The sequence below is a fragment of the Nuphar pumila genome, chromosome 2 (genome assembly GCF_984573655.1).
Source record: "Nuphar pumila chromosome 2, dmNupPumi1.hap1.1, whole genome shotgun sequence".
Classification (NCBI taxonomy): Eukaryota; Viridiplantae; Streptophyta; class Magnoliopsida; order Nymphaeales; family Nymphaeaceae; genus Nuphar; species Nuphar pumila.
In genome coordinates this window covers 120,506,851-120,520,809 of record NC_143250.1, presented here as the reverse complement: position 1 = coordinate 120,520,809, position 13,959 = coordinate 120,506,851, and the positions used below count along the sequence as shown (strand labels likewise).

The following is a 13,959-nucleotide window of genomic DNA, read 5'->3' as shown; positions in this document are numbered from 1 at the left end:
AAAAGACTTTTGTTGTGTTTAAAAAAAAAAAATCCCCTAGTCGAGGCGGGGTGTTACAATAAGAGCTTAGAATGACTCGAATGGTATAAGCTTGTTAAATATTAAATACAAATTTGCTATATTTTATATCATATAACGTAGTGCAGAATAAATCATCGAAGCATTTGGCTTGCAAACAAGATTTTAGAGCTAAAATCTTTTTGCTTCTAGATTTGAAACATTTTATTTTCTTTATAAATAATACAACTTGAGCTCCGCTTAGGGCTGGGAAATGAGATGAACAGCTTGTGTTCGGCTTATGTTTGGCTGATAAAGAGTTCGTTCTAACTCGTGGAATAAGTTTCGCTTGGCTCGACTCATACAGGCTCATTAATTAATAGTAAATATATTTTACATATATTTTATATGATGGTTGAAACATTTGGCTTGCAAGCAATTAGTTTGCAAATGAGTTGGTTTAAGTTTGGCTTAGTAGGATTATGTCCAAATTGGACTATTTTCAACACTAAAAGAATACTTTTTTTTTAAGTGAGCCAACTGATACTAGGCTCAGGTTTTTTCATAAGCTCAAACCAGGCTTGGCTCGACACAAGAAACAGGCCGAGCTTGAACATCTTTTGTTCGGCTTGTTTACCAGCCTGAGCTCCACTTATTGGATCCATAGTTCAAATTCAATTACTTCCAGTTTAAAATGGTGAATTCCTTTCAAAACTATCAGCTCGAACTTGGCTTCACTCCCCACAAAAACAAGCTGAGCTCGAGCACCTCATGCTTGCTTTGTTCGGCTCGTTACTATGCCACGCGTTGAAACCATATGAGAAAGCTGGCTTTCACAATTGTTACTTAAAATAAATATAAATAGCAACGATCCCATTTGGAAGCACATCCCAATGGAGAGGGAGAATGAAAAACTTGCTTCTTTAAATATGAAATTAAGCTCCAAAGGGATTTGGATTAGTGGGATGAGGCCTAGGCTGTTAGGCAGGCGGTCTAGGATCGAATCTTAGTGTCTTCTTTTGCGCAAGCTGAAGCCTGACGAGTAAGCCCATGAAGTTTTATGCTGCTTTTTCAAGATTTTTTTTCTTGTTTTTTTTTTTTTAAATTTAATGATGAATAGTAAAAGGGGGAAAAAGAAGCGTTCCAGCAACTTCGGTTTATTTTCTCAAGACTTTTTCTCGGTCTATATAACTTTCCTTTTTAAAATCACTTTCTACCCACTTTAATTTGTTGCTTCGTAAGCACGCGCTTATCAGTTGGCGCTGTGTAAATCTTTGCTTCTCGCATAGCCCTAACGTGGGGCCCACACGCAAATGTGTGTGTGAACAGGTGTGTGTGTGTGTGTGTGTGTGTGTGGGTGGGGGGGGGGGGGGGGGGCGGCCGCGCGGCGTTTCAAGTCAGCAAAGGTAAGCAGAGAGTCACGGCGGTCTGGGTGAAGTGATGTGTGGGTGGGTGGTGGTGGGAGAGCTTGCCGTCTCTTGCAAGGAAATTTCTTGTCACCCCAATACCCCACCCTCTGCAGACGCAACACGCAGAAAACAAATTAGGAAGCACGATCGAGAGCTCGAACCCTTCGTTCCTCGTTCAATACTCCCGAGTTTTAGCATCTCTACTTCTGCTCTCTCATATCCTGTTCACGTAAGAAGGCGAAGACTCGGAAGCTCTCGGTATGCTCCTCTTTTTTTTTGTTCTTTTCTTCGCTACTTTCAATTATAATGGGGACAGTTTTCTGCAACTTATAGACGATGAAAGTTGGAAATTTTGTATTTTTTGAAGGTTTTGCTGCGACCCTTTGGCGGATTCCATCTTTTTTTTTCTTGTTTATTACAGGGAGGGACTGCGATGATCCCATTCCCACATACCTGGCTATGATGGTCTTAGCCTGCAGTACCCCAGCAGCATAAAACCCTGTGATCGCCCCGACCCCCAGAAAGCCTCGTGCTTCACCTTGCAGAAAGGGGCACCCACATGGGGATTCGAGCTCGGGGTAGGGAAAGTTGACCTCCCTATCTACGAGCCCAAGACCACGTGGGAGAATCTTTGGGGTCCTTTTTAATGGTTTAAATTGACCACTTGTTGCGCTGTTTTGGAGATTTGTCTCTTTTCCTTCCAACCAGAATGCTGAATTTTTCGGTTGGAGTATCTTTTCGACCACTATTAGATGGCAATTCACCTCTGGCACGCTTATTTCTAAATGGTATATTTCTAAATAATATAGATCATAGAGAGAGCTTTCTCTATTTTTCCTTTTGGTTTTGTTTCTTCTCTTGTTAGCTTCAGTTTCATATGATGCATTTTATACTTCATATGCTACAGCTTTGAGCTTATATAACATCAACAACATAAACGGATAAGTGCTAGTTTCTCTTTTAAATCTTTTGGCCTTAATCTTCAATCCAGTTTCTCCGTTTTACAGTACTTATAATATCACTGGAAGAAACGATTTTCCCAAGTATCCATATGTAATTAGAGACAAGAAGCCAGGTTTTAGTCAATCTTTCATTTAGAGTTTGTGAAACCTAAGATTGAGTCGCTCCTTATGCCCGTTCGCAAAAGCATTCATGGCCTTCCAAGCGACATCACATCTGTGATCACGATGTGCAACTTGCTATTGAGCTTTAATTTGAAGCCCTGTTTCTTCATTGTCTTTCACGGCGTGCTATGTTGCCCTGTTGGGGGTGGACATCTAAACGCCTTAGTCCATGCACTTTTGCTATCATTTGCAGTGTTCACATTCTTCTTCCTCGTCGTTGTAAGTTCAAATACATGATGCCTAGTTGTTGAGCAGTAGGGAGGTGATAAGTAGATGCATTGGGTGTTGCCAAAATCTGCTCATTAAGGTGGATGCTTGAGTAGTATGGGAGGATAAGGTGAGGAATACATATTCTAGGTGAGGTCTAATGGTGAAATTGATGAAAGGGAAAAGCCAGAAAAATGCCAGTTGGGATGTGTGCGCATGCAGTGTCTATGCACGGGTGTTCGAAGTCTGTTTGTTATTAAGTCTTCTTCAGTGTAGCTGCAATGTCAAATCCAAATGTGGATTGTTTCCATGTATCTGATTTCACACAAGACAGTTATGTGCTATTTATATAGATATATTGAATGAGGTTCAATTTAATATTTTTGAATAGTCTGTTTGTCATATGGATACATATGTGGGAGCTCGTTACGATGTGAATACGCTTTGGACGATATAATAGTTTTCAAAAATTAGGACACGGGGACACCGCTGTACACACACATAGATGTATGCATGTGTGAGTGTGTGTATAAAACAACAGTTCTAAATCACTATAATTAGGAACATCAATTAATGAAACTAAGTTGAAATTGAAATGTATTATAATTGATGACACATTTTAAAAGAAAAAGAACTCAAAGAATACAAAATAAGTAAATAAGATTATAAAAGAAAATAGATAAAGCTAATGACACCATGTTGACTGTGTGTCAAACTGGTTTGATTATTTTCACAAAGTGTCATGTTGTGTCTATGAAATGTCCAGTGTCGTGTCGTGTCGACATGGGATACACGTGCTAAGTGAAGTGTCCGTGTGACATAGGTTTGTCATCTTTCGGATGAATAATATGATCACAGGAGACGACACACTTATACCTTCATACCAAGGGAATCCTGAGGACTAATTGTTTTTTCTTGAACAAACAAAAGAAAGTGAGTGCAAATTATTTGCATGATCTTTGAAAGGAATGAGAATAGTTGAGAAAAGAACGATAGGTCTCCAGAGATCAAATTGGTGTCACTTCATATTGAGGATGTCAACTAAAAGATTTCAATGATGATAATGGAAAATGGTAACGGAAAATTGACCACCCTCTCATGTAAATTCTTTTTCATGGCACAAGTGAGATCTAAGTAACAAATAATAGATTAAAAAAAAAGAGTTTCCACATCCTATACTCTATTCTAATGGAAAGTATCAAGTGGTAACTAGTGTTTACTTTCTGGGTTCTGTAATCGATGCTTATTCTTCCTTCATTGTTGTTGGTCAGTTTTGTATTTCTTCATTTATATTGACCAGTCATTGTTTCCTATACTCTGTTATGGTCATTTACGTTACCATACATTACCATGAATAGTATGTTAACCCTAGTATTGATGTTTAAAACTTTAAATTTTATATAATGCTGCAACTATTTACAGTATCTACAGTTCTAAGATGCATTTTGTATAACCACTCGTGTAGTTTATAATATGTAGTGCGCTAAATGACTGTCCCAACTTTGGTAGCATCTGTGCATTCTCCACTAATTATGTCTTTGAGGATGCTTTTATTTTGTTGATTATGTTTTCTTTTGTGATCAGTACCTTCAAGACCTTTCACTCATTTGGTATTTTTATAATGGTACTGGCAGGCAGATGGTCTGGGTTTTAAGCTGCTTATACATGGTCAGGTTGTGGTTGTTAAACACATGGTCTCTTGGTAGGGCATCCTTCTAGTGTTATTCTATGGCTGACATTGAAAAGGAAGATATTCCAATGCTGGGAGATACTCAGTTTCAGTTATCGGATAAGAGCTCTGGTATCGAACGATCTAGATCCAATTATAGTAGAAGCACATCAATGTTTGCACACCCCAGTGCTACAGTGTCATACTATGAAAGTGAACAGAACCTCGTATCTCACACGGCTCCTCTAAGGAATGAAAGAACTCCCCTTGTACCTAATAGTGGTCCGTTATATTCTAATAGAAGATCTGATTTTTTTTTGCGTTACAGTGGTTCTTTGTATTTGAATAGAAAACCTGAAAATGCGGTTCTCCAAATGAATCGATTGTTAAGCAGTGTAACTCCTGCAAATACGGCAGAAGAAATTCATGAACCTAATGGAGTGACTAACAAAGATGATACAGAAGACAGCTTTGCTGGAAGGAATGAACATCTAATGAGGTCTGGTTTATTGGGAAGGTGCAATGATCCATTTTGCACAACATGCCCTACATATTATGATGGTGCACATAAGCAAAAATATTCAAAGGCTTCATCTGTTCTTGATGCCAAGGTTCGTCTCTTGCTTTTGAAGAATAAAGCTGTTTGGCCAATCATATGTTTTGAGTTAGTATTATGCTTGTCTTTCAGTCATATATTGTGCAAGGAAATTTCATTGCTTTGACCAACTTACTGGTACAGAGAAAGATAATTTCTGGTTACTGCTTCTACAGCGTTCTTTATTCTTGGTTTCTGGTATCTGGTTAATATCTGTCTGGTGTCTTCAACTGACCTGCTATTGACTTTGCATGGGCTTGAATGTTTTTGAGTACCTACTGACTTGGTTCACTTGTGAGTTGTAGCTGACTACCATTGGTTCTTGTTGGTTTTTGAATGCTGGTGCTTTCTCACACCGGGTCACCACATCCTGTCACCAAGGGCTGATGCCTTCATGGTTTTGGTTTTGCTGCATTGGTTGGATCCACCTAACATGGAGGCTATCAGCTATGCACTAATGTGTCTAAAAGATTGTGCTTGCAGTGTGCAAGAAACCATCTATGTCATTTGCAATCTCTAAAATAGGCAAAACACATATCCATAGAAGAATAGTCTATGACCAGGATGAGGACAAGAAGATGCCTAAAACTGGGATAAGTGTGCATTATAAAATATGCACAACAAGATGCATAGTTAAAGTTCAAAGGCAAAATAGTCAAACATAAAATACATGGACATAACTTTTATTACTTTCCCCTAAAACACATGGGAATGGCTTTTGCATTTCTACCTGATTTAGCTACGAATCTCATTTGTTCCACATAACTAATGCATTTAAATTTCAATGTCCTCTTCACTTCCATTTGGTGCTGTGTGTAGGAGATAAGATCAAGTGAATTGCTTAGTTATAGCCATACAAATTGGGATATATACTTCTTGGAATATCTTTACTTGCCATCTGTTTTGGTCCATTGTTTTGCCTCTGCCAAAGCTTAGCCACTAGTCTTGTAGCATTAAAGTCTAGCACATGTATCAAGCTATGAATTTAGTGTGCATGCTCGTGTGTGCTTAAATGCATGTTTGTGCATGTGTGTGTGTGTCGATGGGTGCATATGTGAATGTGAAGAAGAAAATTAAATAAAGGTATATGTACTGCTGCTTCAGTCGTATCTTAACTTAGATTTATAGTGAAGCTATATTTGTGAAAATTGTGTACTTGCTGCTCATTCTTCACCACTTGTTTATTCTGTCCTCAAATTATTTTGATGCATTTTGATGCACATCTTTTATCGCATTTCATCTCATAGAAAGGGATAAATTGTTTGCAAAATTTACAAAACCTGCTGTTGAATATTTTAACTACTAAAAGGGTTATCATGGTGATGGTTGTTAGAAAGTGACTTTGAATACATTAGGTTCAATAATGAACCCTTACACATGCACACGAAGTGCGAATATACCCACTCAATGGAACAACACAAGCACATCATGTGCAAATACATAAACCCATAAAAGGGGTAAATATGACTTAACGTCATAAGTTGAATATTATTGAGGAAAAAGGAAGAAGAGGGTAAAAACCCTATACAATGGAGCATAAGCTCCTACAAGGAGTGAAGAATACAAAGGGGGCAAGCCCCTATTTATAAGCACAAAAGGGACCACCTTGGGGGCTCCCAACGTCTCTATTGGGAGGCCCCCAATATGGTACGAATACGAAAATTAAAAAATAAAAAACAGAAAACTAAAGGAAATATTACAATGCATATTCCAATTGGAATATGCGTAAAATGACAAATTACAAGAATACCCTTGAGGGTAGTTTAGGAAGATAAAATATATATATTTATATATATAAATAGAGATACATATACATATATATGTATACGTATCTTTATATATATACATATAAATATATATATGTACATTTAAGGATTATATTTCAACATATATGTGTACGAGTACACATATTTTAACACCCTCCTCAATCTTTGCGGGGAAACGAAAAGATTGAAAAAAGGGCAAGACTCCAGGAGGCTTCGGCAAGGATGCAATTGAAACTTGAAAATGCCTTCCTCCAATTGTCTTCTAATGGTGAACACATTTCCCGAACCATCCAGGGTACTTCTCTTTGTCCTATCTTCAAGATCCTGTGGAATAACAACAAAGAACAAGCAAAAAATATCTTTGCACTTTACTCAAATGGAACATTCCTAACAAGGTGCAAAATTTATGCATAATAGGATAATTACTTTAGCATGAAAATAAAATTTAGAAAACCAAAGTTTCAAAAACCAAATATCATGTTAAAGAGTGAGCGGAAACGAATTGCAAGAATGCATAATGCATTCATAAGGTCCAACATTGGACAAACACAACCCCATAATGGGGAATAACAAAATGGTCCACTAAGGGACACCACAGTAAGCCTACGAAGAGGCATAAGTTACATATGCTTTATTGAATATGCTTTATTGAATGAGAGCCTAAAAGGCCATAAAGAGCATATTTATATACTATCATAAAATGAATTAATACTTAAAGGAATCATTAATGAACATGCTTCAAACATGTAATGAAGTGCCAAACAAGAGAAACGAAGTCTCCAAGCATACTTTAGACAAAATAAACACAAGAGTTCACAAGGTTTTAAATCCATTTACGAGGCAAAACGAAGAGTGTTATTTGAGTAGAGAATCTTACCCATTTAGGAAAATCTCACTCAATTGACAAAAAACACATTTTGCATACAAAAGTGACCAAAAAACCATAAGCACTTAATATATAGATTAAATGCCAAAAAATCAACTTGATTTTAAAATATGCATTTCAAAAATATGATTCACTTGAATATCTTAAAACACAAGTCATAAATAAAATTTTGCAAATTTCAACAATAGTTCATCCATTACAAACAACTACCTCATTAGTCCTCAAAAACCCATAAATCAAGTGTATAAGCTACTAGATCAAGAATATAAATATAATGCCATTAAGGGCCAAAGACACACACAAAGGTGTGCAAAAGAACCTCTTGTCTACATATAATAATACTTGAAATGAGTGCATCTACGACAAGAACAAGAGAATACACGCCAACATGGACCAAAAGCATCTTTTGTCTACGTAAAAATACACTCAAAACCAAGTATGTTCAGCTACTAGAACAAGAGTAACAAGACAACCATGGGCTAAAACACAATACATCTCTTGTCTACATAAGATGACACTTGAAATGAGTGAAATAAGCCAACCATGGGCATACATCTCAGCGACTAGAACAAGAACACAAACGCCAATATAGACTAAAATCACACACCATGGTGTGAATCAACGTGCCTTGTCTACATAAAATAACACTCAAGACAAGTGTGTTCAACTACTAGACCAAGAGAGCAAAAGTCAACAAAGGGCTACCAACACACGAAGGTGTAATAAAATTCTTGTCTACATATGATGACACTTAGATAAGGGGCATAAAAGGAGAAGACTTTTGAGGCAATAAAACTTATAATGACAAACATATAAATAAAACCTTGAATCAATATTCTTCAAAAAGAATACCCATAACAATATCATTTTGGAATAAATGTGTGAATATACACACACCAAGAACACTTGTGCACAAAAGCACAAAACATAAATGTGCAAATGCACTCATATGATTCATAAACAATAAAAGGTTGGGCAATAATCCCCAAAACCTTGATTTTAATATACCTTAAAACATTTAAGGTTTTAAACACCATATATCCATCACATTTACATATAAATGAGAGCATCCATTAGATCAATGGCCAAAAGAGAAAAAATGAGTGACACACTCATAATTAGAGATCATATAACAAATCATTTTAGAGTCCCAAGGTGCCCATAACTCACTTCAACAACCATCTATAATATGACAAGTGAACAATCTAGAATGATATAACACGAGGTGCCCATAACTCACCTCAACAAACATCTCTAATAAAACAATAATAAGGCCAAACAAATGATGCATTAAATAACATTGATGGACAAATATAAATGCCACAAAAAGGCAATAAACACTTTAGGAATCATTTTTCAAAGAAAAGAGGATCGACTAAAAATTGAATCAAAGGTCCAATATAATCAATCACAATAATATGCTTTATAACAACATTTTTGCATAAATCCGAATTATGCTTAATCTTCAAAAGAAGTCATTTATACAAAAAAGACTTATTATGCAACTAACACAATTTATGAAATATTAAGCAACATCATGCGTAAGAACCGATTTGGAATAATAAAAAAGTAAAAAACAAGCCTCAACTATGATAGATATAAAGTGCAATTAAATGCACACCAAATGATAATAGATACACTTTTATGCAATGCAAGATTTTTAAATGACAATAATCTTGAATGAGCAAATAACAAACTTAGGCCAATATAGGCATTCATAAAGATGGTGAAGTTTGAAAATCTTATGAAATCCACTATTGTAACTTAAAAAATGATGCTCACAACCAATCTTCTCACAACAACCATGAAATCTTCATAAAAGAGTATATACTCACAAGAAGATTATAAGGACCGAAAGGCTCTTTAAAGAGAGCTCAAAAAACACACAAAATTCCCAAAGAAGGGGGAAACTCCACTAAAGTGGGAGAAATCCCAACAAAGAAGAATAATAGATTTATTAAAAAACCTTATGATAAAGTAAGATTGTACTATGGCATAAATCTATAAAATTAAACATTTATCGAGGAAAAATTCAAAACTCTTAAGTTTTATCAAAAAACATGACTTAATAGATTATTACCAACTCCTAATGCAATAAGTACGCAACAAACATTAGTGAAAACCATAAATTTTATAATGAGACAAGCTCTTTAAATCAAATTAAAAAATCTTTTAAGAGTATAAAAATGCAAAGAAAATCACCATATTCCATAAGACCATTTTAAAACTTAATTCAACCGGAAAAAAACCCTTCTTAATTAAATATTGCTCATATAAAAAGGACACATTAGGAAAGTGAATCAAAACTTATTAAGGAATTTTTCATATATGTCAAGCATTTTTCAAAAAAACTACACCTCACAAACATTTTAATCTTAACATACCTTTCTTTAAAGACTTACCATTTATATAAAAGGTATTCTTATAAACAAAGTTAGGTTTAAAATATAAATTCAAAGCTCTAATGGTCATAAATTTTTACCGACTCATTAAAGCAAGTTTTGAGCAATCATATATCTAATTTTTCGCCAAACAAGTTATCATTTAAAATTTTTCAAAGAAAAACATACAAAAAAGTATGTATACGAAAATGATTCAATAGAGTATCAAGTAACTCAAATTTTTATAAAAAGACATAATGACAAAGAGTACACATAAAAAAAGAACATATTAAATTCTTAATACAATACTTAAAGAAATAGAATACATACCGAATAACTTTAAGAGAGAAAAAAGAGAGAAATAAATACTTCACCATTTTTCTTTAAAAATTTCTTGAATACCACGCTTCCCGATGCACCAAAGAGCAACTCGATCTCAACCGAGCTCTGATACCATGTTAGAAAGTGACTTTGAATACATTAGGTTCAATAATGAACCCATACACGCACACGAAGTGCGAATATACCCACTCAATGGAACAACACAAGCACATCATGTGCAAATACATAAACCCATAAAAGGGGTAAATATGACTTAAAGTCATAAGTTGAATATTATTGAGGAAAAAGGAAGAAGAGGGTAAAAACCCTATACAATGAAGCATAAGCTCCTACAAGGAGTGAAGAATACAAAGGGGGCAAGCCCCTATTTATAAGCACAAAAGGGACCACCTTGGGGGCTTCCAAAGGAGACGTTGGAGAGCCCCCAACGGTCACATTTGTGACCGTTGGGGGCTCCCAACGTCTCTATTGGGAGGCCCCCAATATGGTACGATTACGAAAAATAAAAAATAAAAAACAGAAAATTAAAGGAAATATTACAATGCATATTCCAATTGGAATATGCGTAAAATGACAAATTACAAGAATACCCTTGAGGGTATTTTAGGAAGATAAAAAAAATATATATATATATATATATTTATATATATAAATAGAGATACGTATATATATATATATGTATACGTATCTTTATATATATACATATAAATATATATATATGTATATTTAAGGATTATATTTCAACATATATGTGTACGAGTACACATATTTTAACAATGGTTAGTGTGTAAAACGATCCATGTATATAGGCACATGATTTCTTAGCAATAAACATATCTTTCTTTCACGGCACCTCCTTTTATGGAAAATCTTAGTTCCGAACCTATGTCACAGGGATTCGCCTAGACAGGTGCCGCACCCGCATCGACGCGACGCAGGTGCGCGTGCGGGTGCGGCCAACCCGACCCTGGCTGCGGTCAACGCACCCAGGGTCATTTTGGTCCATTTTTTGGATTAAAAAAATCTGCTTTGGAAAATAAAAAAAAGAGACCCTTGCTTTAAATTCATTTAAAATGCATTGAACAACATTATTTTCAAGTGAATAAATTCTCATTAAACTCTCTCTCTCTCATTTAATAGTAATAAAACTTCCTCTCATCCACCAAAAACATAAAACGAGTTTCTCAACAAGGCAGCTTTGGAAAGTGTTGATAATAGAAAACGGTGTCCTAAAATCTATCTTGGAAACTAAAAGCTTTCTTTGAGAATAGGAAAGGTCTCCTAAAGTCCAACATGTAGATTAAACCCATATTTTGAAGTTTTAAATGATTTTATTTAGATTCTTGGAAATTAAAAGCTTTCATTGAGAATAGGAATGGTCTCCTAAAGTCCAACGTGTAAATTAAACCCATATTTTGAAGTTTTAAATGATTTTATTTAGAAGTTTCAATTTTGGACCCCCCTTCTCTCTCTCTCTCTCTATATATATATATATATATATATATATATATATATATATATATATATATATTTTCTGCACCCGCACCCATGTGACATAGTTCCGAACACTCTTTTTAACACTCTTTCCAAACTTGAGAACTCCTATAGAAACCCATTCGCCTATTCTTACCAATGTGTAAAGTATGCAAGTTCTTGGTTCAGTCACTCAACTTTTCATGATTTAGGTATAAGGTAGGAGATGATGTGGCTGCATAACCTACACATAAATAACCAATAACGGAGTGTAAGCCACATGAAAGCTTAAATGCTAGATATGCAACACATGCATGCTCAACCAAGACATTAAGATGCTTAATCTTATACAAAATTAACAGAAATGAAAGTCTAAAGGTACATTTATAAAGAAGGCTGGCATGCTAAATAAACTAAAACTAGACTGTCCAAAAGTTTCAAAGTTGGTATTGGTGCCACCAACTGTTTGTCCAAAACACTTCTGACATGGACTCTTTCATATAAGAACTAAGCGTGTCATTTTTCTCAGTGCCTTCTACTTGTTTGTTTCATGTGAATCATTTTCACCTAAACATTATGCACTATATCCTTAATTTATTCTTTGTGGAGTCTTGCCTTCTAAGGAACCATCTGGTTGAATATCTTTGTTCACTGACTATACTGTAACATTCTGCACTGGAGAGAACACATGCTAGGGACGTTTCCATTATTGTTGCATAGTTTCACCATTTTTTGTTAGTAACCCTAGATCAATGCATATTGCAGCCTTTTTTGACTTTCATCCTTTATGTTAGGATATTTCATACAACCTGTCCTTTGGTGGCTGGAAGTTAGGATGTTTTTGTTAGGATATCATTGGCAATGGTGGTGTCTTGAATGAGGCAACTGCAATTGTGCTGAGAAACTATGAACTCTTTCTTTAGCTTCTTCAAGCATCCATTTACTAGGAAGTATAAGACATGAATTCATTATTGTCTATGTTTCAGATGAATAAAAAGTAAAGCCTGTTTTCATCTTTTGTTTCCGTTTGTAGTTCCATAATGACTTCTATGGAGATGCTAAGAATTGCGTTAGCAGTTCTTTATCTTTCCTTAATTTGCATATTCTAAGTTTGTTTAGCTCTTTTGTTTGATATACAGCTCCATAGTGCTTATGGGGATGCAAAGAATTGGGTGACACGATCTATGTCTTTCATTCGTTCGTGTATTCCTGGTGTCATGAATCCTCACACCAAGGTCGTGCAACAGTGGAACCGATTTTTTGTTATTTCATGCTTGATAGCTATATTTATAGACCCATTATTCTTCTTCCTACTGTCTGTGCAGAAGGTATAACTCTAAACCTTCTCAAAGAGATCACTTATTTGAACGAGTTTGAAAAAATGTTATGTTTTATTTGTTTCAAATTTCTAGAAATATAAGTTTCTAATGCTATCACCATGATTATTATATTGGCATGATTGATTTATATTTAGTACCTTGCATGTTTTAATCTAAACCTGCTCAAATTCTATCAATTACTATGATCATGAAATTTTATTGCAATTATTTGTTATTGTACGTATTAGATCCCACTGAACTTGCTTAACTTGGAAGATGTGTCTATAAATCTATATATTTTTCTTTAGTAGTATGTGAAAATTATGGTCACCACTTTGTTTTTTCTTCAGCTTAAGAAAGTTCTGCAAAACAATTCCACTGTGAAATTATAACACAAAATAAAGAGTACCTGCTATTGGTTTATGTGGCTACCCCAAATGTGTAATGGTTTTAATGACTAGCATTTCATGCAGAAAGCACATAATCTGAATTCTATCATGTAAGGTGTCAACATGATGTTGGGCAAACTTGAAATATGCATAATATGCCTCATGTTGAATCCCATTGAATTTGAATACCCTTTTCTTTAATTTTGTGGAAAAATGTTGTGTTTGCTTTTTGTTCCTTTTACTTGTTATTACTCAACTCTATGCTTTTGTTGATCCACAATTTACCTATTTGTTGAATTGCATATTTTGCAATGTTGTGTCCCGTCTATGACTTCACAATAGACTATGTGTAACGACCCCAACTCGTACCCATGAAAAAAAGTGGCAATTTTTTTTTAAACA

At 35.0% G+C, this 13,959-nt stretch overlaps 1 protein-coding gene across 6 annotated transcripts in view; it reads left to right on the top strand.

Moving 5' to 3' along the window:
- Positions 1-1,427: 1,427 nt before the first annotated feature.
- LOC149846942 (putative cyclic nucleotide-gated ion channel 20, chloroplastic) overlaps positions 1,428-13,959 on the top strand; it is a 206,395-nt gene continuing 193,863 nt past the window's right edge. For 4 of the 6 annotated variants that reach the window (XM_089996678.1, XM_089996677.1, XM_089996676.1 and 1 more), the window contains exons 1-3: positions 1,428-1,664; positions 4,372-5,017; positions 12,989-13,177. In XM_089996678.1, coding sequence (XP_089852804.1) covers positions 4,466-5,017; positions 12,989-13,177 — 741 coding nt within the window. In that variant the 5' untranslated portion in view covers positions 1,428-1,664; positions 4,372-4,465. Of the gene's footprint in view, positions 1,665-1,773; positions 2,195-4,371; positions 5,018-12,988; positions 13,178-13,959 lie in introns of those variants that run through there. The other 2 variants (XM_089996674.1, XM_089996679.1) reach the window with 2 other exon arrangements.